General features: G+C 40.9%; 1 protein-coding gene across 1 annotated transcript in view; it reads right to left on the reverse strand.

Moving 5' to 3' along the window:
* The window catches only part of PTPRG (protein tyrosine phosphatase receptor type G), a 729,284-nt gene that overhangs the window by 520,035 nt on the left and 183,251 nt on the right, over positions 1 to 25,998 (reverse strand). Inside the window, exon 2 of the mRNA XM_031662790.1 lies at positions 19,743 to 19,847. Within this exon, the coding sequence (XP_031518650.1) occupies positions 19,743 to 19,847 (105 nt within the window). The remainder of the gene's footprint in view (positions 1 to 19,742; positions 19,848 to 25,998) is intronic.

Here is a 25,998-nt window from a genome sequence, read left to right on the forward strand (position 1 = left end):
GGAAAATTAGAAAAAACTATTTACTACAAGGAAATCATCATGTATTAGAATAAGCCAAAACAAAATAAGAGTAAAAGAAAATGGTATGCCCTTCTTACCATAAAAAATTATTTAGTTAAAAAAATGGAGTTTGGTAATTCTTCAACTTTTTTTTTTTTCTGAGACGGAATCTTGCTGTCACAAGGCTGGAGTGCAGTGGCGCGATCTCGACTCACTGCAACCTCGGCCTCCCGGGGTTCAAGGGAGCATCCTGCCTCAGCCTCCCAAGTAGCTGGGACTACAGGCGTGCACCACCACTCCCAGCTAATTTTTGTATTTTTAGTAGAGACGGGGTTTCACCATGTTAGGTGGCATGGTCTCAAACTCCTGACCTCAAGTGATCTGCCTGCCTTGGCCTCCCAAAGTGCTGGGATTGCAGGCCTGAGCCAGTGCGCCCATCCTAATTCTTCTACTTTCTAACTAACGTGTTTTAATAATCAATGGCTGGGCTGGGCGCGATATCTCATGCCCATAATCCCAGCACTTTGGGAGGCTGAGGTGTGCAGATCATTTGAGGTTAGGAGTTTGAGACCAGCCTGGCCAACATGGTGAAAACCAATCTCTATAAAAATACAAAAAAATTAGCTGGGTGTGGTGGCAAATGCCTGCAATTCCAGCTACTAGGGAGGCTGAGACAGGAGAATTAATTAAACTCAGGAGATGGAGGTTGCAGTGACCAGAGATCACGACACTACACTCCAGCCTGGGCGAGAGGGTGAGACTCTGTCTCAAAAAAAAAAAAAAAAAAAAAAAACAGAAAACATTTTCACATAATAATGGTGTTAAATAATACATGTGTGATAGGAACAAAGTTTCCTTTCTATAATGCAGTCTACTAAAGAGAGCTGAAATTCCAGATCTACTCCTTTAATATATAGATAGAAATCTGGAAAATGTAATTATCAATGAGAGATGTTAGAATCAAAATCTAAGAAAGAAAACTTAAAAAAAAAAAAAAAATCTCCAAAAATAAAGTCTCTTGTCAACAGCAGTGACTGAAGAAACTCTTTTGGAATTACTCTGGGATGTGAGAAAGAATCTAGGGTAGGAAAAAGATGTTAAAATAATGCCAACATTTCTTTGGGGAGAAAAGTGGTTCTCACATGACCTTCTCCAATTTGAGCTCGAAACTGTATAGGAATGAAGGAAGCTGGAATAACATTCACAGCTCACAATTTAAATGGATATATCAATACTTTCGGTAAGATATTATCATTCCAATTTAAAGAAAAAGTATTTCTGAGCCACCCTGATGTATAAATAATCTTACACCTTTTCAAATTCCTTGTAGACCTGCAATAGGAATATTGAGATAAATAGATGAGATGTTGGTATGTTTAACCTACAACGTCGGTGGCCATCAATGCTAATAAAAATTGGGTTTCAATAGAGAAAAGAGAAAGACAGCCTGTGAGTTCCATAGAAGCGGTGACCACATAAATCTATCTTTATATTCAAATATCTACAAGAGGGTTTGAGAACAAATGAGTACAAACAGCCATCTGCTCTGTAGAAAATTCAGGCCACCATAACACGTGTAGATAAATATACATGCATTTATACCCTGTCACAAGGTAGCTTTTGCTTAATTTATACAAAAAAGTGAGAAATCTATTCTGGAAGATATCTGTGGCCATTATTACAACATTTATGTAACCCTTATCAAATATTAAGGCGCTGACACTTGACAAAAAGCTGGATCATGGTAGCCTGTCAATCACCATTCACAGCTCTGGTTTCCTTTCCACTCCTTTAGTGAAAAGTGATCATTTAAGAAACTGCTATTCCCTGCCAGCCCTGAAGTGGCATGTCAAGGTTCACAACTGGGTAACTATAAATTTTCTGAGGGTGCTGCAGTGGCTTGGCCAGCTGATCCTTTAGGGTCCTTCATGGTTAGCAATACTAAGATGAATATTATTTCCTAACAGCCTCTTAGATCAAAGAGTTGACACATGGCATAGTCACAGGAGACCTCAAAAATAAAACAATAATAATAAAAGCAATCTCACCACCTCTTTACTGCAGCACAATCAACATTGATCACCTCCATGTGACATTACGAGGTAGGCTTTCACCACCACCAGAAGTGTGATTCATTCCTTTATGATTTCATGCACAGATTTCTGAAACGGTCAACTTGCCAAGCTTTCCATTTCTACTCTTTAATCTCCAAAGAGGACTGAACACCATGACACTCACTTTATTCTCTAATACCTTAGCCATTGTGCACAACACACCTTGCTGTGTTTGTGCCACCCAGTACTCATTCAATTAAGGACTGGCTAGAAAGGCAGAACCTCACAGCAGCATGGAGACCAACTGTGTAAAAACGATGGAGTCTGGTGAGCCTTCAGTTTAGGGTTTGTCAATCTTCGCACTATTGGCATTTGAGGCCAGATAATTCTTTTTTGTGGGGGCTGTTCTGTACATTGTAGGATGTTCAACAGCATCTTGTTCCTCTACCCACTAAATGCCAGTTGGCCACCCAACCATCTCCAATTGTGACAACCAAAAAAATGTCTCCAGACCGTGTCAAATATTCCACAAAAAGGAAAGAGTCCCCAGTTGAGAACTACTTCTCTAGAACAATGGAAAATTTATCCTAAGCAAGAATACAGGGCCAGAAGGTTCTAGAAGGAGGCCTAATTAAAATTCACATAGTAGTTTTAGGTATAACATTGAACCTTTCCGAGTGCTATTATCTCCCCCGCTTCCCTCTACCTGTAAAGATTACCTCACATAGCCACAAGGCTCAGTCCCTCTATGTTCAGATGTCTGCTCAAATATATCACCTTATCAGAGAGGTCTTCCCAGGCTAAAACAACACCTCCCTCCCCTACATCCCTCTCTAGGCACCACCTCACTTTACACTTTATTTCACAGAATGATGTGATGATATTACATGTTACTTTGTATATGCTGCACTGTCCACCTCCACCAGGTAGGAATAGAATTGTATGTGTTTTGTTGTCTGTTGTAGTTAGCCCTAGTCTCAAACTGAGCTTGCCACCTGGCCTGTGCTTGATAAACACTCTTCTACTGAATGACTTAATGAATGAAGACTGGTATGGAGATACCCTCGCCTCCTCACCTCTACATTCCACTCACTGTAAGTCCCTGATTTATTTCTCCAAAGATTCAGAACCTTGATAAAAACAAGGCTCAGAAAATATACCCTTGGTCAACTTCTCAAGACCTCCAAAAGGAAGAGGGAGGTCTACCTGAATTTAGAAGCTTGTACAATTGGGGCATTATGCAAGCCTTTCAGAAAGGCCTTATACCCACATCTTCAGTACTCAATAATATGTTGCCTCCTGGTTCCTCTATAATGCCTACATCCTCTGAACACCACTGTCCCACAGAGCTTCCTACAAGGATAGAAATGTTCTATATCTGTGCAATACAAAAGGGTATCACTAGCTATGTGTGGCTCCTGACAACTTGAAATCTGGCTAGTGTGACTGAGAAACTGAACCTTAAATTTTATTTCATTTTAATTAATTTAAATTTAAATAGCCACATGTAACTAGTAACTACAGAAGGGTACAGGGAAGCTAGGAATACCAAAAAGGACTTCAAATTCATGGAGCTTTATTATTTTATTTGCAATGATGTCGGGATTTTGAAATCAAATTTTCACTTCAAAAGTAAATACATTTCTTTCCTCGAACGTTTTCCTTTATAAAGTGCCACGGGGTTGCTTAGCCTTTAAAACCTGAAAATGGGCCGGGCACAGAGGCTCACGCCTGTAATCCCAGCACTTAGAGAGGCCGAGGAAGGCGATCACCTGAGGTCAGGAGTTCAAGAGCAGCCTGGCCAACACAATGAAACCCTGTCTCTAATAAAACCAGCTACTCGGGAGGCTGAGGCAAGAAAATCGCTTGAACCTGAGAGGTGGAGGTTGCAGTGAGCCAAGATCACGCCACTGCACTCCAGCCTGGGCAACAGAGCGAGACTCTGACTCAAAATAAATAAATAAACAAACAAACAAAAACAAACACACACCTGAAAATAATGACAAGGGTAGGCAGCAGCCACACGGGCTATATTTCCAAGACCCATTCCCTCTGCTACTTCTGGGGTAGATCCTCATCAGTCTAAGGCAGCAGTGCTAATCCCATTCCTGTTGCCAATAACTGGTATAAGCATGAGCACATAATCCAAGTCTGGACAACAAAATATGAAGGCTGATTCACCAGGGTTGGGATACTTCAAAGAACATGTTACATGTTCTTCAAGAGACATAAGAAAGGGACACTTTCCCTTTCTCCTCTGAACTTTGTACTCACAAAGTTGACATCTAGAATTCTGGAAGCCATGTTAAGACTACAAGGAAAGTGATTCCAAGCCTACCCACTAAGGATGGCAAAGTCTAAACAACATGGGATGTACCTTAAAGATGGCAGGGTACAAAGGTGCTGCCCAGAGGTCTCCTACCCGAGGTGTGCTACGTAAGGCAATAAATTGTCCTTACGCTTAGGCTAGGAGAGTAAGGGGTCTTTTCTAGTGGCCAAAACTGATCCAAAAACAAATCCTTGGCCAGGCACAGTGGCTCAAGCCTGTAATCCCAGCACTTTGGGAGGCCAAGGCGGGCAGATTATGAGGTCAGGAGATCGAGACCATCCTAGCTAACACAGTGAAACCCCATCTCTACTAAACATTACAAAAAAAACAGCCAGGCGCAGTGGCTCATGCCTGTAATCCCAGCACTTTGGGAGGCCGAGGCGGGCAGATCACCTGAGGTAGGAAGTTTGAGACCAGCCTGGCCAACATGGGAAACCCCGTCTCTACTAAAAATACAAAAATAAGCCAGGCGTGGTGGTGCATGCCTGTAATCCCAGCTACTTGGGAGGCTGAGGCATGAGAATCGCTTAAACCTGGAAGTCGGAGGTTGCAGTGAGCCGAGATCGTGCCACTGTACTCCAGCCTGGACAACAGAGTAAGACTCTGTCTCAAAAATGAAAAAAAAAAAAAAAAAATTAGCCGGGCGTGGTGGCGAGCACCTGTAGTCCCAGCTACTCAGGAGGCTGAGGCAGGAGAACAGCGTGAACCAGGAGGTGGGGCTTGTAGTGAGCCAAGATCACGCCACTACACTCGAGCCTGGGTGACAAAGCAAGACTCTGTTTCAAAAAAAAAAAAGAAAAAAAATCCTTATACTCAGTTATATTCTCAGAAATGACTTCCATGGGAATTTAGGAGAAAAATCCTAGTAATATTGCTAGCTATGGTGTACTCATATTGATAAAGAGAAGCAACAGAGTGCTGTTCTGCTGCCCAGGCTGGAGTGCAGCGGCACGATGTCGGCTCACTTCAATCTCCACCTGCTGGATTCAAGCATCCCCCAGCCTCCCAAGTAGCTAGGATTACAGGCACGCACCACTACACCCGGCTAATTTTTGTATTTTTAGTAGAGACGGGTTTCACCATGTTAGCCAGGCTGGTCTTGAACTCTTGACCTCAGGTGATCCATCCACCTTAGCCTCCTAAAGTGCTGGGATTATAGGCATGAGCCACCACACCCAGCCAGAAGCAGATCTTAAGTAGTTCTTTCCGGCACAGCAGGTATGCAGCTCAAATGGCCTTGAGTGTTGAAACTTCCTTTTCACACCCTAGTAGATGGTGAGAGAAAAGATAACTCATTAGGAACTAGTGTAAGAATGTAAAAGCCACAGGACCATCAAAAAGTGTCAAAATCACTCCCCAAGAGGAGAGTGTGGACCATGTACTTATCAACAGTGAGAAGAAAATACCTCCCATTATCACAGTGAGCCCCAGAACCACAAACACACTAAAAATGCCTTCGCTCATCTTTGCAGATGCTAGTCAAACAGGCAAGAGCTTCACATTTCATTTTCCTGCTAAAATCTCTTAATGACCAATCAATACTCAGTGTACTAATGGCATGCACACCCTGCTAAAAAGAAGAACATCATCCTAACACTTGGAACTAGGGGGAAGGGTGGGACAGAGAAAAACAGCTTCCAGGAGGAAAAGTGGCCAATAATTGGGGCAGAGCTACTAAATGATGCCTTTGGGAGCAGCAAAATTTCATGCAGCTTTAAGAAGAAGCTTGTTTTCCTCCCCCAGAAAAAGGCCTTCAAGCTGGAAGAATGTGGATCAACATAAACAGGAAATCTGGATTAAGCAGCTTCCCAAGTCCAAGGAAACTCTCAAGATCAACTCAATTCAAGAAATGGGTTGTAGAAATTAAAATTACAGTGAGATACCATGTCATGCCAGTCAGAATGATGATTTTTTTTTTTTTTTTTTTTTTTGAAGCAGAGTCTTGCTCTGTTGCCCAGGCTGGAGTGCAATGGCACAATCTCAGCTCACTGTAACCTCCACCTCCGGGGTTCAAACGATTCTCCTGCGTCAGCCTCCTAAGTAGCTGGGTTACAGGTGTCCACCACCACGCCTGGCTAATTTTATTGTATTTTTAGTAGAGATGGGATTTCACCATGTTGGCCAGGCTTGTTTTGAACTCCTGACTTCAAGTGATTTGCCCACCTCAGCCTCCCCAAGTGCTGGGATTACAGGCGTGAGCCACTATGCCCAGCCAGAATGATGATTATTAGAAAGTCAAGAAACAATAGATACTGGAGAGGCTGCAGAGAAACAAATGTTTTTACACTGTTGGTGGGAATGTAAATTAGTTCAATCATTGTGGAAGATGGTGTGACGATTCCTCAAAGACCTAGAACCAGAAATACCATTTGACCCAGCAATCCTATTATTGGGTATATACCCAAAGGAATATAAATCATTCTGTTATAAAGATACATGCATGCCTATGTTCATCGCAGCACTATTCACAATAGCAAAGACATGGAATCAACTCAAATGCCTATCAATGATAGACTAGATAAAGAAAATGTGGTACATAAACACCATGGAGTACTATGCAGCCATACAAAGGAATGAGATCCTTCATTCATGTCCTTTGCAGAGACTTGAATGAAGCTGGAAGCCATCATCCAAAGCAAACTAAGGCAGGAACAGAAAACCAAACGCTGCATGTTCTCACTTATAAGTGGAAGTTGAACAAAGAGAACACATGGACACAGGGCAAAGAACAACACACACTGGAGCCTGAGGAGCAGGGAGGGTTGAGGGAGAGCATCAGGAAGAGTAGCTAATGCATGCTGGGCTTAATACCTAGGTGATGGGTTGATAGGTGCAGCAAATCAACAGGCACACATTTACCTATGTAACAAACCTGCACATCCTGTACAAGTACCCCTGAACTTAAAATAAAATTTAAAAAAAGAAAGGAATGGGTTGCAGAGTATAATACATATCCCAAAACCCTACCAAGTCAGGCCTATCACTCTGAAATTCCAAGTCATGATAAGCAGAAATCATACTGAAATCATTTAACAAATCAGAGATAATAATCAGTCACAGCGGATGGTACAGAGTGGGTATACAGGTCTAAGGTAGGATTTTTACAAGGTCCCAAAATAAGAGAAGGAGTTTCCAGGGCAGCGAGAAAGGGGGAACAAAAGGGGTTGGGCCAACTATGTATTTAAGCATTTTAAACAATTTGTATGGCTGTATCAGACCAGCACTTACAATGAGCCATAACTTTTGAACTAGGATACTATTTTCCTTCATTTTAAAACCAGTTCTAGGAAATATTATACCCTTTGTCATTTTTCAAATCACAGATATATAGTTTGCTTATATAGCACAAAACAAGAGGCTTTTCAATCCTGCCAAAATGGTGGTATCTCCTACAGAAAAAGACTTATTTTGCCATATTGGAAAGCCAGCTGTACTACTGCTTAGATAAAATTTTTCTTTAAACCCACTTTTTATAAAATCTCAAATATAATTTAATAGGAAATGTAACACATCAAAATAGAAAACTAGCATGGCTTGCCAGACATGAAGGGTACCAGGGTATAATGAAATCCACAAGATCAAATTCTTAGATACTCTTCCAGCAGACTGAGGCCAGTCCTATCTCTTCTTGATAAAAAGAGATAAGAGTAAGTGACAGAGAGATGTCAAAGACCTATTAGTACAAAACTCACTTTCTCGATTAAAAAAAAAAAAAAAACCTCAAGAAGAAATAACTTTATTATGTGAAAGTCAAATATCTGTATCACAGTAGAGTCATAGAGTCATTTTTCACATGACATAAAAATCCCAATGAATACTAAACCCAAGGAATACATTGTTAGTATTCTTCTTATTATTTTTTGAGACAGGGTCTCACTCTGTCACCCAGGCTGGGAATGCAGTGGTGTGATCAGGGTTCACCGCAGCCTTGACTGGGCTCAGGTGATCCTCCCACCTCAGCCTTCCGAGTAGCTGGGACTTACAGGTGTGAGCTACCATGCCCAGCTAATTTTTTATTTTTTTTGTAGAGACAGGGCCTCACTTTGTTGCCTAGGCTGGTCTCAAGTGATCCTCCCACCTCAGCCTCCCAAAGCGTTGAGATTACAGGTGTGAGCCACTACACCCAGTGGAAAACATTATTATATACTATAGTGACATGAATGACAAGTAAGAATTCCTGAAGCTATTAGAAAACATTTCTCAAGGAGGCAAAGTTCTATGTTATATACATACCACTGATATGTTTTTAATCTACACAAGTTCTCAGTTACATAACCGAAAATGGGCCTTAAAGTAAATGAAACATAGGACAGTTAAGTTTTAATAGCAAGAAAGACAACCAAGAACATAACCACCCTTAATACAGTTGACCTCAAACAGGGTCATGGGAGATTACCAACTGAGAGAGAGAAGTGATGGTCATTTCAAGATCAAACAACACTGAAACTAACATCACCACTTCACACTCAAAGAACATGCCAGGTGGACTGAGCACAACAGGATCATATAAGACTATTGCATAGGGACAAGATTACACTTATGCTTGTGACCAAGTTACTTTCTTCACTTAAATGAACAGCGAGAAAATTTAGTCTTTTTTTTTTTTTTTTTTTTTTTTTTTTTTGAGACGGAGTCTCGCTCTGTCACCCAGGCTGTAGTGCAGTGGCCGGATCTCAGCTCACTGCAAGCTCCGTCTCTCGGGTTTACGCCATTCTGCCTCAGCCTCCCGCGTAGCTAGGACTACAGGCGCCCGCCACCTCGCCCGGCTAGTTTTTTTTTTTTTTTTTTTTTTTTTAATTTCTTAGTAGAGATGGGGTTTCACCGTGTTAGCCAGGATGGTCTCAATCTCCTGACCTCGTGATCCGCCCGTCTCGGCCTCCCAAAGTGCTGGGATTACAGGCTTGAGACACTGTGCCCGGCCTATGAAAATTCAGTCTTTAAGCATATATTAGACCCTTATTCTAACTACATACTGGCAATTCTGAAAGTTCACAATCCAGTGAAACAGGTCCTCCTTACGTTCTTCTTACTGCTACCAAGACCACCCCACCAAGAGAAGGCACAAGACAAGGAATTAGAGTTCAGTTCAAGTTCATAATTTCAAAATGAAGCCGAGCGTGGTGGCACTTTGGGAGGCTGAGGCAGGAAGCGCTGAGGTCGGGAGTTCGAGACCAGCCTGGCCAACATGGTGAAACCCCGTCTCCACTAAAATATACAAAAATTAGCCGAACATGGTGGCGCATGCCTGTAGTCCCAGTTACTCAGGAGGCCGAGGCAAGAGAATTGCTTGAACCCAGGAGGCAGAGGTTGCAGTGATCCAAGATTGTGCCATTTCACTCTAGCCTGGGCAACAGAGTGAAACTCTGTCTCAAAAATGATAACAATAAAATAAGATACTTTCAACATGAGAAATTTCAGCCAATAAAGTATTATCAAGTATGATATACACCAACAATATATTTACCAAACAAAATTCTAAGTAAGTAGCTTAACAGCATCCAGAGGGAAAGACAGAAAGTTCCCCTGTTTTATATCATCAGAAGGTGGGTTTTAGCCGGGTGCCCTGACTCATGCCTGTAATCCCAGCACTTTGAGAGGCTAAATCGGGAATACCGCTTGAGCCCGGGAGTTTGAGATCCGTCTGACCAACATGGTGAAACCCCAATTCTACAAAAATTAGCCGGGTGTGGTGGTGCGCACCTATAGTCCCAGGCACTTCAGCCTGGGTGACAGAGTGAGACCTTGTCTCAAAAAAAAGAAAGAAAAAAACAGTGGGTGGGCTTTATGAATCAAATTAGATGTAATAAAAGAGAACAGTTTGTTAGGTTAGAAAGGAAAATGGGTAGCCCTTACGTAAATCACATAGCACATGCGAAACATTGTGCTCCAATTATAATACATGTATTCAGCTAGGTGTATTTTTTCCTTTGAACCTTTAAATTAATCATGTCCTTCCACCCACACGCACACCCTTCTCCCCAAAGAAGGTAGTTTCAAAGGAAAGAATATCGTCCTTTCAAATTTATAACCAGGAAAAAAGATGTTTAACTTTGATCCATCACAGATATGAAAAAAATATATTTATATACAACTCTCTGTATGCCTTGTGTTGACGCAATAAATTTATAGATTGATGAATATTAGGATTTATGTTATGTCAAAGTAAATATTGACCTTATCTTTTGGCTGGGTCAATATTTACTACTTTGCTCAATAAATCTTGATGTTCATTTCAAACTAAGTCAATATCAGTTCATTAATTTCTGCATGGCTCATATCAGCATTTTATAAGAATTTGAAATGCCACTGAAAACGTTTCACCTAAAAAATTTAGATACAGCCAATTAAAGACACAAAAAGGTTTTTGCTTTCCTTCTGGTTTCCCTTTTAGGAATTTCTTTTTTTCTCTCCCCCTCAAGATTGTTACAAAGAAAACTGCCTGAATTTGATACCATTTAGCCATCTATTCTAAAATTAAAAGGTTATTTAAAAAATATGAATCTACTTGTATAAGAAATTGAAATATTCCTGATATGCTTCTATAAAACATTTAAATATTATAGAAATATAAGTATTAAAAGGCAATCGCTCTCATTTCTCAATGATAACTGCAATTAACTTTTGGGTGTAGTCTCTGGATTCTTCAGCTTTATTCATTAATGGGACCACTTTATCCATATTATTTTAATACATCTTGTAGTTCAACCTCCTTCATTTTGGTGGATGTTCAAGTAACCATTTCCTTGTAAGCATGTATTATAATTACCCAATGCCCTATTTTGGTCACTTAGGCTGTTAAACACAATGTTACTTTGGAGACATGCACACATGTTTCAGAAAGATAAATTCCGAAAAGCAGAAGTGCTGGATGAAAGACTAGCAATATTTAATGTTTTCACAGGTATTGTGCAAGAGCCCTCCTCCAAAAAGGCTCCATCACCCCACTACCTTCAGAGTCACTTTAAAACCCAAACTCTCAGCATTCCATTTACCCATGTTTTAAAAGCCCCATCATAGCAACAATTGAAATTGTTACCACTGATATGTACCACTTGATACCAACACAGCACTGAACAGTGTTTCGTCTTACTGCTAGACTTTTCCAAGGGTCACAGGGCCCCTAGGGAATGTATTCACATCCTCTGATAATATATTAATATATTAGCATCCATTAACTTTACAAACACTTGTGAAACCACCTCAAGAGAGAAAATGCCAAGTAACTTTAGAACTCCAGTGCCAAGGATTAAAGTTTAAAAAAAAACATAAGAACTCTAAGTAGAGAAAACAATGTCTTTTAAACAGTGGAAAGAAAATCGCCAAACTTGGCCAAGTACTGAAAAATTCTCAAGGTACCTTAAGCATATGGCAACACATTTTTCTCTTTCGTACATAAAGTTCTGATTAGTGTGTGACCATATGTGTTTTTTCTTACACCCATCTATCCTTGGAATCACATATCAACTATCAAAGAAAAAGAGTACCTGTAGGAAGAAACAATTTATTCTATAATTTGTTCCCTACCTTGAGACCCTCCTATCCAAAAACATTTAGTTAAAAACAGAGAAATACAATGACTAATTACAAAGGTTCTTTTCAAAGAGCATGAACTCTAAAGGGCATAAAAAATGCAGACAAAACACTGTAACACATCTTAATAGGTTCTAGTTAAAAATCTTTATCTTTTCAACCAACCCACCACTCCTCATTTACTCATTTCAAAACAAATACAATGCCATCTTCAATCATCTTGGGGATAGTCCTACACAATTCATTTTGCCTTCTCCTCCTTTTACAAATGATAATGAATTCCCATGAGCTCTTTTCTTTTCCCTCTCCAATCCCCAGTAATACAGCCCCATCATTTTTCATCCTGCCCTCTTCCTCCCACTGCCCAGTCCTTAACCCTACAAACAGTGGTCTTACACGTAAAACCAACTGTATTCCAATTCCAGGTGGAGCTCTTTAATTACTCCCTATCGCCCTTAGAAAGAAGTTCTACTTCACTAGTAGAATAATATCATAAGGCTCTCCATAGTCTAACTCAAATCCTCTTCATTATGCCCTTAACTTTGTCCATCCCACCACATGCTCTAGAGCTTCTGAGCTGCTTCTGGTTCTCTAGTCACTGCCAGAGTCCTCCATGCTCAAGGCCTATGTGTGTCCTGGCAAACACCTGCCCATCTTTGAAGACTGGAATCTGGCAACAGCAATTCTATGGGCAGCTTCTCTGGCGCTTCGCATTTAGCACAACATCTGGCACACAGTAGACAATTAGTAAGTGCGGTAAACAAATAAGTAAAGAATTTCTACTTTAAAATTGTTAGATTAATCGGGATATGTAGAAAAGATAGAAATTAATTGTAAAAATAAATAAATAAAGGGGAGACTGAGGAGTTTAGGCAGAAATAGGTCACGCTAAGCACCAAGGCAGAGGGAGCCTCTGCGCTGAGATGTGGAGGAAGACTCTCAAGGCTGACTCCTCCTCAGTGTTGTGGTTCCCTCCGATCAGAAGGTCTCTGTTGGGGCTGGGCACGGTGGCTCACGCCTGTAATCCCAGCACTATAGGAGGCCGAGACGGGTGGATCACTTGAGGTCAGGAGTTCAAGACCAGTCTGGCTAACATGGCAAAACCCCAACTCTACTAAAAATACAAAAATTAGTCGGGCGTGGTGGCACACGCCTGTAATCCCAGACACTCAGGAGGTAGAGGCAGGAGAATAGCTTGAACCCAGGAGGCAGAGGTTGCAATGAGCTGAGATCTGGGCAACAGGGCGAGACTCCGTCTCAAAACAAAAAAAAGAAGAAGAAGAAGGTCTCTATTAGGAAGAGAATGTCTCTAAGGAAATGATTCCCTTAAGAGATTTTGGAGGCAGCTTTAGGAGAGAGGCAAATAACACGACAATATTAACATTCAACTTTGAGGTCCTACAGAGCCTTCCATTCTTCTAATGACAAAAGCTGACTTCTGCAGGCATGTATATTTTGCTTTATCCTGTACAGACATTCTTAAAAATAGGCATGAAAATGTAATTTTAGGAATTTAATTATATCTTAAGTTCACCAGGGGAGCTTGTTATTTAAAGGGATCCAACAGTGAAACCTTCTGCAAATCACCCACTAATTTATCTGAATTTCGTGGCAGGGCTCCCCTTAGTAAATTCCCAAGGACAGACTCTGGCTTGAGTTAATTTATCCATCTATCCACTTGCCCACTTGAAAAACATGCACCAAATCTGCACAAAACAAGATAAACTGGCATGTTGCAGGAGAAACAAGGAATTGTAAGCAGTAATCCTTGTCTTCAAGGATTCTACATTTAGCCGGGGAAATGAGACACAAGCCCAGACACACATATGCGTGTTATAAAACAAGATGTTTATATGAACAGTGTAATGAGATGGCCTATAATGAAGAGCCAAACAGGTAACACCTACTCTACTCCAGGGTGGAGGCCAAAAAGTACATACTGCAGGTGCCAATATATATTACCTTTAATCCTCAAAGTCATCCTGCCAGGTATGCACACTTGTATCTCCATTTTGCAGCTGAGCAAGTCATCAAATCCCAAGACAGTCAGAGAGGACCATGGATGCCCCTCACTATGGCAGGAATACCTCTTAGAATAATCCTACTTGACCTTCACCCAGCCCAGTGCCAGAAATGTCTTATGGGAATTTTGGTCACTGACTATTTCAATTTTGGATTTCTCTAACAATGAAAAATGGTCCCCTTGTACCAATTCTGAGAAGGTATTTCTACACAGGGAAAAATGAGATAGAGATTATTAAAAATGTGAAAAACCAAACAATTAAGTTTTTTTTTTAAAAAAAAGTAGAGGAAGGGAAGAAACTACCACCTATTTTTCTCCAGTCTTTGAGAGGCAAGAGAGAAAATAACTTTATATATTAAAATGCCTCTGTTCACGTGTGGTGGCTCACGCTTGTAATCCCAGCACTTTCGGAGGCCGAGGCAGGTAGATCACCTGAGGTCAGGAGTTCAAGACCAGCCTGGCCAACATGGTGAAACCCCATCTCTACTAAAAATACACAAATTAGCTGGGAGTGTTGGCGAACACCTATAATCCCAGCCACTTGAGAGGCTGAGGGGTGAGAATTGCTTGAACTCAGGAAGTGGGGGTTGGGGTATTGCAGTGAGCCGAGATTGCGCCACTGCACTCCAGCCTGGGCGACACAGCAAGATCCTATCTCCGAAAAAGAAAGAAAGACAGAAAGACAGACAGACAGAAAGAAAGAAAGAAAAGAAAGCCTGTCTCAAATTTCTACTTGAACTTACTCTAGTTTTATGATTTATTTTTCATTTCTCTTTCCTGCATTGACGACCTGCCTAGCATGTGTTACTCTTTGTGCAACAATTATAGAAGTTCTGGGCTCCAAAATTCATGAGCTACCATCACCCCAAGAAAGACAGAAATATATACTCTAGTTGAGTAAAATTAATAGAAAAGAAATTGTTTTATTATCTCCAATAAGATACTATTAAACTACTGCATTTTTTCAGTACAATTCTATATGAAACATAACTCATTCCCATTTTTGCCTACTACGTTGGTACAAGGAAAAAGAAATCCAAAGATATAAAGCAATCATCAAATTACGTTGCTATTATTATGTCAACAATAACTTATATTTGTGTTCCATTTCATACCTTCTATGATGTTTTCATGTCAGAATCAGATATTATGTCCCCCTTTTTTACTAGCAGATGAAATTAAGATCCAGAGAAACAATGCATCTTCCAACGTCCACAAGAGAACGCTAATACATACCTCCAGCTTCCTCAATAAATAGTTCTCTATGCTAAAATTACAGGTATTCACAAAGGCATTGTTTGATAGGCCTATAAAGGTAAAGTTTAAGATTTCAAACATAAATAAGGTGTTTGCATTTTCCAAGGTGATGCAGTGAAATGGAAATAAAGTAGGCTAGTCTTAAAGTGAGAAGTGAAAAGTTATACTAATATTAATGAACTACTATCATGACAATATCCTAAAAAAATGTCATGACAAATATTCTAAAAGCAAGCTATCCACAGTTGAAAAGTTCATGTCTCTCCTTAGTGACCAAAAGGGAATGTCATGAGAATGACAGGATCAGCACTGTTCACCAGACCCACTCACACAACGGCAACCTAAGGAACAGGACACAGTCACCCCAGAACATCCAACACCCACTCATCTCCCTGATGCATTTCCTGCAGCACTGACCTCTAAACTCATCTTTGGCTGGTCACAGTGGCTCACACCTGTAATCCTAGCACTTTGGGAGGCTGAGGTGGGCGGATCACCTGAGGTCAGGAGTTTCGAGACCAGCCTGGCCAACATGGTGAAACCCCATCTCTACTAAAAACACAAAAATTAGCTGGGCGTGGTAGGGAATGTCTGTAGTCCCAGCTGCTTGTGAGGCTGAGATGGGAGAATCGCTTGAACCCTGCAGGCAGAGGTTGCAGTGAGCCGAAATGGCACCACTGTACCCCAGCCTCGGCGACAGAGCGAGACACTGTCTCAGAAACAACCAACACCACCAAAATAAACTCATCTTTGCCCCTCCCAAGTCCTTTCCAAAAGCAGGATCTCAGAAAAACTAAGATGCTACCTAGAAGACATGCTGAGGATATTCCAGCTCAAGGGAAATGCAAGGCAAAAAAAAAAACACTTCCAAATTTCTGAAACAGTTCTGAATGTAAGTCAGACTAACATCTGCTAAAACCCCAAGCTATATTACTATAAGTAGGAGTTGACAAACATTTTCCTTTTTTGTTTGTTTAGTTTTTTTGTTTGTTTCGTTTGTTTGTTTTAAGACAGAGTCTTTCCCTGTCACCCAGGCTGGAACACAGTGGCACCATCTTGGCCCACTGCAACCTCCACCTCCCGAGTTCAAGCAATTCTCTTGCCTCAGCCTCCCAAGTAGATGGGATTATAGGTGCCCGCCACCACACCAGGCTAATTTTTGTATTTTTAGCGAGATGGGGTTTCACCATGTTGGCTAGGCTGGTCTCGAACTCCTGACCTCATGATTTGCCCGCCTCGGCCTCCCAAAGTGCTGGGATTACAGGCGTTAGCCACCGCGCCCGGCCAGCAAACTTTTTCTGTAAGAGGCCAGATATAGTAATATTCTAGGCTTTTCACCATTACTAGATATTTAATATTTAATATTACTAGATCTTCAATATTACTGGAATAGTAATATTCTAGGTCTCTTTCACAACCACTCAGTTCTGCAAATGTAGCACAAAAGCAGCCATAAATAATATGCAACATGATGGGTGTGCTTGTGTTCCAATAGAATTTATTTTACAAAACAGCTGCAGTTTGTAGTTTGCCGACCGCTGAACTTGAGGATAGTCTGCTTAACCCTCATTCTCAAATCCCAAATAGGCACCCCTTGAGAATTATGGCTGAGAGAATCTAACTTGTTCAGCTCTCAGAACTATCCAGCCATCACCCACTGTCAATTGTAACACTTGTGAATTCCAAAAACAACATTAATTGCAGCAAAAGTAATAATAACAGTCTCAAAAATAAGCAAGAAGTAATATTAACTACTTACTTCATGCCAGAGACTATGTTAACATTTTCACAAACGTCATCTCACTGAATCCCTGTAACAATCCTATGTGGGAAGTGCTATTAATCATTCCCACATCACAGTTTTCCAATATCATCAAGATATTAACAAACCTTCGCTTTGAACTATGGTTTGTCTATGTGACTTCAAAACTCATACACTCACACACTGCACCCCTAAAGCACCCATGGCATTATTTTAGGAGGAAAGAAGACAGATCAGAGAATTTGAGGCCTGAGATTAAAATCTAGAGTATCAAAGCAATCTTTCAGGAACTGCTTGCTTCATTTTGCTAAATTTAGAAACACTTCCCTCATAAAAAATGAGCCTTTTTTTTTGTCAGTCCCACTTTTCAAGCAGCATTTTTATCTAGAGGACTATGCCTGCAGCTAATAGTCCCAGCTCTCATTTACTGTGGTTTTAAGGTGCTGGTCTGATGCACCCAAAGTAACAGGCCCCAACTCTTACTCCTTCCTGGCCTTTTTTACACATTGGTCAAATGCTAAGGAATGTCTGTGATGAACTCCAAGCCTTCTTGACATGAGAACCAATACTGCACCACGTCAGCATGAGCCAACCATAGATACTGTCGATTTGTCAGGAAGAACTATTGCAAGCATAAGAACTGTATACCATCAGTTGATATCCGTCCCATTCTATTCTTCTTTTACTCTTATTTTGTCCTTTACGCCTAACAAATGACTTCATTCATTCTTCCAAACCAGTCCACATCCTTCCAAGCGATTCCTCAAATGACTCTCCTAATCTAATTTCTAGGAAAAAAATCAACTAGAACAAGGGTTCACAAACTATAACCTGTGGACCCTATCCAACCAGCCACCCTTTTTTGCACAGTCTGCAAAGCAAGAATGGTTTGTATATTTTTTAATGAATGAAAAAAAATCAAAAGAAGAATATTTCTGGACACATGAAAATTATAAAATTCAAATTCCCGTATTCATAAGTAAATTTTTATCAGAGCACAGCCAGTCTGTCCAGAATTGTCAGTGGGTACTTTTAAACTACAATGGCAGAGTTGGGTAGTTGCAACAAAGACGATAAGGCTTTTGGTGTTTATTACCTGGCTCTTTTCAGAAAAAGCGTGCCAACTCTTGAAATTGAACTAATAAGCCCTTCCTACTTCTGGAGGCAATACCCAAATTCAGACACAATGCATTCCAGAAATACAAAATGGAGACTTCTGAAGTCTACCAAAGTTAAAGACATCAACAATCACTCCATCACAAAGACGGCACCACTTATGGTCATTCTTAACTACATAATGGGAAAAGTTTAAGGGCTTTCATCTCTTCACTGCCATTTGCAATTGGACATGCTAATGGGATATAACTTCCAATTTCCTGACTAACAGCATTATTATTCTAAATTGATGAACTGTAAATAGCAGGCCACTTTGTGCCTCCTCCTGACTGATGTCAGAGTCACAGAGTACAAAATGATAAATTTTCTTTGGGTTTCTTGGCAAGATGCTATATATATGTAATTCTGGCTTTCATCTCCCAATTTCCTTCATTTATCAGAAATGGTGACAAAAAGCCTCTAATTAGATAATTCTAATCACAAGGTACTGTGTGTGATGGAAGACTTCAGAATCACTATCTGTTCACTGCAAAACAAAACAGATAGGCTATTCTCCCTGCAGGGGCAGGAGATTTATCAATAGACAAAACGATGCAAAAAGCCAATAGATAAGGTGTAATTAAAGATCAGACCTATAAATTTTACACTGACATAAATTTAACAGGATTTGCTGGGAGAAATTGAGGATTTAAACCCGAGCATCATTATGAAAAGAATACTTTCAGTTCTATATGCAACAACATTGCATAATACATAGATTTATTATTAAGACTAATACTCCATGCCTCCAAGCTCTTTCACACAAGGAGTTTGAATTATTCAGTGCCAAAGTAATTTCCAAAGTGGTCTATCTTACTCAAGCATTCCTCCTTAATTAGCTGTAATACATTTTCCATACATTTTTGAGCATCAAAAATCTCTTCTAGAAGTAACAATCCACCTCTCATATTTTGGGAGTTGTGGGAAGCCTAATCCAGAAAAGTCTGTACCTAGTTTTAGGTCTTCATCTTTGTTCCCTTAAAATGTAAGAAAATTATTTCCAATGTAACATTCAACATAGTTAGAACAATGCTCTTTCCCTTCACTGGCTCAAAGGGTAAAAGTAAAAATAAAAATGAAAAGGACTGCAGATTACCATCGAGTAGACAGCTAAAATGTATTCAAAGAACAAGATGTGATTTAAAAATAAAGTTGCATTTCTTGGCTTAGAGCCTAATAGAGCATTCTGATATCTGATGTTTGTAATGTTTAGCAGACATTTAGCAGCTCAAGACTAGCCATATATTTTCTGCTCTCTGAAATCACAGCCCCTGAAAAAACAGAAAAGACAAGACTACATCTTTTAGAAAATTATAAGTTTGGTACAATAACTCATTAACAGTAAAGTTCAGAAATAAATGCAAATTGAGGGGAAAACAGGTTGAGGAAACAGGTGGCAGAGCTAAATTAAGGTACTTATAACCTTGAGGGAAAACAGGCTCGAATATTTCAACTTCTAGTGAACTACGAAAGATTTGAGCAAACAGAACCGAATATTTCAACTTCTAGTGAACTACGAAAGATTTGAGCAAACAGAACTCAGGCGTAAAAGTGATTCAAAGTGTGCTTTCAAGTGAGTTGCATGGGATGTTAACTGGCCTGTGTGACCTCCATCAGAACAACTGGACTTACCAGAGTAGGCCCAGTACGGGTCGCCTGAAGCCTTGCGTCTGCGGATCTGCACCGCGCTGCCGTGTCTATTCTCGTGCAGGGCCCCAACGTAGCCTTCTGTCAACGCTGGAAGAGAGGGAGACCCGCAATGAGACAAAGGCAGCACCCCACTGGACACAGGAAGGGGGTCAAATGAACACCATTGGGTGACTGAGTAGAATCATAGTCCTTAGGATGACTGACTAGAACCAACTTATTTTACAAAAAAACAAAACTATAGGAAAATCCAGACAAACTATTATTATACATATTAGGAATCGTTGACGAGGAACCTTTACTTTGTGCCAAGAAGTGCAGTACACTAAGCACTTTATATACGTTATCTTCTTTGATCTGCAAAACACCACGAAGCAGTACAAACAGTGGTCCCAATAATGGGGCCCTTTTATGGATAAGCAAACTGAAGCTTCAACAACGGAAAGAACTTGAACTTGACCAAGGTCACACATACAACTAACGGTAGACTTCGGTTCCAACTGCATGTATAAGTTTATAACCCGTGTGTAAAGACCCTCGGGCCCCATTTGAACTTTACAGAGCCGGGGTCATTCTGCCTCTTTTACAGATGGAGAAACTAAGGAGCAGAGGCACGAAGGAAGTGGCCCCAGGTCACACAGTAGGTATGCAGTAGATGAGAAAACCAGACTCAAGCATCCCTGCATCAAAGCCAGGGCTTCTGCCACCCAAACACAGCACAATCTGAAACCTAGGTGACTCCTTGTGATTAGTACCAGTCTTCCACATCCTTCCGGCCACTAACAGTCACCTGTGGTGCCAGAAGATACGAAACAAGAAAGCCTCCAAGGCCCACAATGCCCAGAAAAGAAACAGTGATTAGTAATGTATATTTGAAATCTCAACATCAGTTCAATCCACCAAGCAACAGCAAAACTACTCCTCTCACAGGAGAGCTTCCATCTGCCTGCTATAGTCGTCAAGCCCTCTCTTCCCAGCTACCACATGGATGCGGGTTTCTTGTGTTGTGAGCCCACACCTGAAAACACTGATGGGTAAGAAGACAAATATCACAGGTACCCAAAATCCAAAATGAAATGGAATTATATGCAAACAATATACCCCAGCTGACTATGATAACATTTAAATGCACCTAAACAAAAGCAAGCGTGCTTTCAAAGACAAAAAAAAAAAATGTTTAAGAAAGTTTTGGGAAGCTGTATATTCAATTGAAGACAATGATGGGACCAGGAAAATACAACACATTCTGTATTCCAAATTAGCCAATGGAATATCATCGCTATGACAGCATTAGCCTTTCTGACAATGTGAAAGTCATGAAGAAAAATTAAGAAACCTGTAAAGTACTTTATGCTTATACTTCAATTAAAAAGACTAGCATTAAAAGATGTAATGCTTGAACAAAGGTATTCCACAGAGATGAGCCCTTTAGAGGGAAGTAAGAATCCTACAAATTCTCAATACACACCTAAAAAGTAAACCTGATGTCGTTTATGTCTGCTCATTGCTCCTCAAAGAATTCGTGTCAAATTCTAAGCTTCCACTCATTTTTCAAGTCCAAGGAAGGTTTAGATGCCTTCCATCCAAACCATTCTACAAATAATTATTCCCCATTAATCCTTCCTCTGTCCATCAAAACCGTAAGTAAAACATGTCTTGACTATGTTAGTAATAAATGTGGCTTCCATTAGGGTAAGTGGTTGAGCCTCAATTTCCTTGACTGTAAAATGAACCTAAAAATACCAGCCTTCTAAGACTGTTATAAAGATAACACAAGCTATGGTGAGCAGAGCACCTAACTCAGCATTGGACATATACTGCTTTTGTTTTTGTTTTTGTTTTTTGAAACAGGGTCTTGCTCTGTCAAACAGGCTGGAGTGCAGCAGCAAGATCATGGTTGACTGCAGCCTTAACCCCCGGGCTTAAGCAATCCTCCCAATGTAGCCTCTTGACTAGCTGGGACCATAGGCACACGCCACCATGCTCAGCTGGTTTTTTAGTTTTGTAGAGACAGGGTCTCCCTGTGTTGCCCAGGCTGATCTCAAACTCCCGGGCTCATGCAATCTTCTCACCTGGTCCTCCCAAAGTGCTGGAATGGCAGGCATGAGCCGCTGCACGAAGCCCTAGTGCTTTTTAGTGCCTGACAACATAGTGGAAATTTGCTGTAGATGATCTGTTTTGTAGTAATCATATCCCCACTCTAGCTATCTGTGTGTCACACGTTGGACAGCTAATCCCTGTCACCACCAATGTTAGCTCTAGGAGTGAGCCTTGTTCACTTTAAGCCAGTCAGTCACTTTCAACCATTCTTGTGGCCCCAGTGATGCATTCAGGTATGGGCACACTGGCCAATGACAGAGATTCTTCTTTCTTCCTGAAGGTATCAGACAAGGTGCAAGCCTCAGCGGGGGTGGCTAACGACCAAGTCAGGGATTAACAGAGGACCTTAAAAATAGAACCAAGCCAGGACGACCAAAAAATCAATTCTGTTGACAAAATTTAAACCCTGTCACTACAAAAAATAAAAAAATTAGTATGTGTGGTGGCACACGTCTGTAGTTCCAGCTACTTGGCTGGTTAAGGTAGGACAACAGCATGAACCAGGGAGGCTCAAGTGAGCCGTGACTGTGCCACTCCACTCCAGCCTGGGCAACAGAGTGAGACCCTATCTCAAAAACAAAACAAAACAAAAAAAAGTTAAATAAAATAACTAAAATAAAATATTTAAACGCTAGACAAAGATGATTTGAAGCTAGCCCTCTCTTCGGGTCTATAGTTACAGGGACCAGATTTACCCGCTAAAGCACATTTTTCTGTCTTTTGTACCAAAAAAAGATCCTCAAATGACACCAATGGTGTGATTTTTTTTTTTTTTTTTTTTTTTTTTTGAGACGGAGTCTCGCTCTGTCGCCCAGGCTGGAGTGCAGTGGCCGGATCTCAGCTCACTGCAAGCTCCGCCTCCCGGGTTCACGCCATTCTCCTGCCTCAGCCTCCCGAGTAGCTGGGACTACAGGCGCCCGCCACCTCGCCCGGCTAGTTTTTTGTATTTTTTTAGTAGAGACGGGGTTTCACCGTGTTAGCCAGGATGGTCTCGATCTCCCGACCTCGTGATCCGCCCGTCTCGGCCTCCCAAAGTGCTGGGATTACAGGCTTGAGCCACCGCGCCCGGCCACCAATGGTGTGCTTTAAACCATCACTTGAACTCCTGGTCAATTTCTCTACCCATAAAAGGCCATTGTTGTACTAGAGCTCTGACTCTTAACCCTGGGCTACTTTAAAACAAACCAACCAACCCTATGCTTTGGACTTCACCCCAGACACACATATACATCACACTGTGGTATAAGGAATTGGACTTGAGCAGCAGGACTGCCTGTCTAAAGGTAATTCACTTAAGACAGAAGTAAAAGGTACGGTTCTGCTACATACGACAAGAGGTAACAGAAGGGACAGAGCCATCCCAAGGAAGGTAAGTTAATATTGTCTTCCTCACACTACCCAAAGTACTGAGGTACAATGTGGGTTTTCCACAGCGAGGTCAGAATGGGCAGGAAAACTGGCTTCTCAAGGGCATGCTGCATGGTGTATGAAGGGCTCTAAGCTCCCTGGAAATAGGGCACAGGCATATTCCTGAACTATTACTGTCAACCTACTACTCACAATGGAACTCAGCGCATGGTATGTGTTCATCAACAGCGAGGGAATGGCAGCCAGGTGCGAGGCTCATGCCTGTAATCCCAGCACTTTGGGAGGCCGAGGTGGGCGGATCACGAGGTCAACAGATCGAGACCATCCGTCTCTACTAAAAATACAAAAATTAGCTGGACATGGTGACGCGCCTGTAGTCCCAGCTACTCGGGAGGCTGAGGCAGGACAATCGCTTGAACCCGGGAGGTGGAGGTTGCAGTGAGCCGAGATTGTGCCACTGCACTCAAGCCTGGCGACAGAGCAAGACTCCATCTCCAAAAAAAAAAAAAAAAAAAAAAAAGTGAGGGATTGAATGAATACATAAAAGATAAAAAAGCTGATGGTTTCTGTGTTCTAGAGGGTAGTGATGGTAAGAAAATGTGTTATCTATGCATGTTGTGTGTGTGTTTACATAAGCCACAGGCAAAACCACCACCCAGAACCTCACTGACTCTCTCTAGCCACTGACCACCTATCAGAAACAGCACTTAATACATGAAGCAAAAAGGAGATGGCCCTGAGTGACAAATAAGCAATTCTTTAGGGAGGCAATTGTTCAGAAATGAACAGGGCAGGACTTTTAACCCTCATACCGTATTTTATTTTTTAACTGCTCACTAAAGGTGACTATATATTTTTTCCTTTTTATTCCATCTATGTCAATAATGTGTGACCTCTCCCCCTCCCCTATCTGTAAGAGCATAATCAAGTAAAGTCATGTGCCACGTGATAAAATTTCAGTCAATGAAAAACTACATATATGATGCTGGTCCCATAAGACTATAAAGGTATTTTCTACTGTACTTTTTTTTTTTTTTTTTTCCAGACGGAGTCTTACTTTGTCATCCAGGCTGGAATGCAGTAGCAGGATCTCAGCTCACCACAACCTCTGCCTCCCAGGTTCAAGCCAGAGAATTCTCCTGCCTCAGCCTCCCGAGTAGCTGGGATCACAGCTGCGTACCACCATGCCCAGCTAATTTTTTTTATTTTTAGTAGAGACAGGGTTTCACTATATTGGCCAGGCTGATCTTGAACTCCTGACCTTGTGATCCGCCCTCCTCGGCCTCACAAAGTGCTGGGATTACAGGCATGACCCACCACGCCTGGTCTACGGTACCTTTTATGTGTTCCGGTATGTTTGTTTACATACACAGATACTTACCAATGTGCTACAATTACCTACAGTATCCAGGACAGTAACATGTTGTACAGGTTTGTAACCTAGCAGCATTAGGCTATACCATATGGTCTAGGTGTGTAGTGGGCTGGCTATTCCATCTAGGTTTGTTAAGTACACTCTATGATGTTCACACAACAAAAATGTCTGAGGACTAATTATCATTCTTACTGGCACTCACATAATTTAAACTAAGACAACATTTTAAGTCCTCTCCTCAAATGTATTTTAATCGATGATGAGGTGATCTTTTTTAAAAACCAAGTTTTAAAACTATTATTTGAACAGCAGTCAAAAAGTATATATAGAGTATATTAAACAACTTAATATTTTATTGGCAAGGAGCAGTGATTTGCAAATAGAAACAGTCTGTGGTTCCCAAGTAAAGACACAGAGTCAGCACACCAAAATTTAATCAATTTTAATACTCTTTGTACTCTTCTAAGCTCAAACAGACAACCAAAGGCGGCGTGGCAATGATATGGTATGCCTATGAATCATGCTATTGATTTTCAGTATCTTCTGTGCAGAAAATTAAATTATGCAAATGAATGCCTTTACAGATCCTCACCTTAATGTGAAATTGCATACTTGCTTATGTCAGCAACTTAATTACACAATTAAAAATGGAGCATGCTTATGAAAATACGTAGTTTCACTCTTCAGATTAGACAATAAGTGTAAATCTGCCTATGGTTATCATGTGAATAACAAGAGGGAGGACATGGTGTTATGCAAACATATATTCTACCAAGTGCTACAGCACCAAGCCCACTATGGTTTATGGAGGGGAAGTCATTTTTCAGTGAAAAGCCTAGGAGGACTTTTAGTCATGTTACAGCACAGCAAAAAATTGGAATATTAGTTATGTAAGACACAGGGAAGCCCAACAGTATATGCTGTATATTGCTGCATTCTCCTCCTCAAAAGAGGTCATCTCTAGTGACATTTTAACCAACACACACACACACACACACACACACACACATACACACACACAGACCCCCCCCATGGGCTGACAGACCTGGGCATCAGGAATATCAAATCTAAGTAGTCTGAATAGTGTAATAATGAAATGGGTTTAGAAAGGAAGAATACAGTGACTCCCATCACACAGGAAAACTTAAGTCTCTCAATTTTGACAAGATAAAAGTGGAGATTTCAAAACCAATAGTATTAACTAGCCAATGATGCTTATGTCTCACTCAGCAGGAGGAATCTTAAGTCAAGTTGGTTGCTAGGCAGAGAGCTAAATGAGTGACAGGTATTTTCATCAGGGAGTTTCCATAAACTCTATCTCTTCTCAGAACTTCTGCTGAGCCTACTTCATTTCCAGCCCGAAGCAAAAAAAGATAAAAATTTTTCCAGACCCAAAGG

Source organism: Papio anubis, chromosome 2, assembly GCF_008728515.1.
Source record: "Papio anubis isolate 15944 chromosome 2, Panubis1.0, whole genome shotgun sequence".
In the NCBI taxonomy this organism is placed as follows: Eukaryota; Metazoa; Chordata; class Mammalia; order Primates; family Cercopithecidae; genus Papio; species Papio anubis.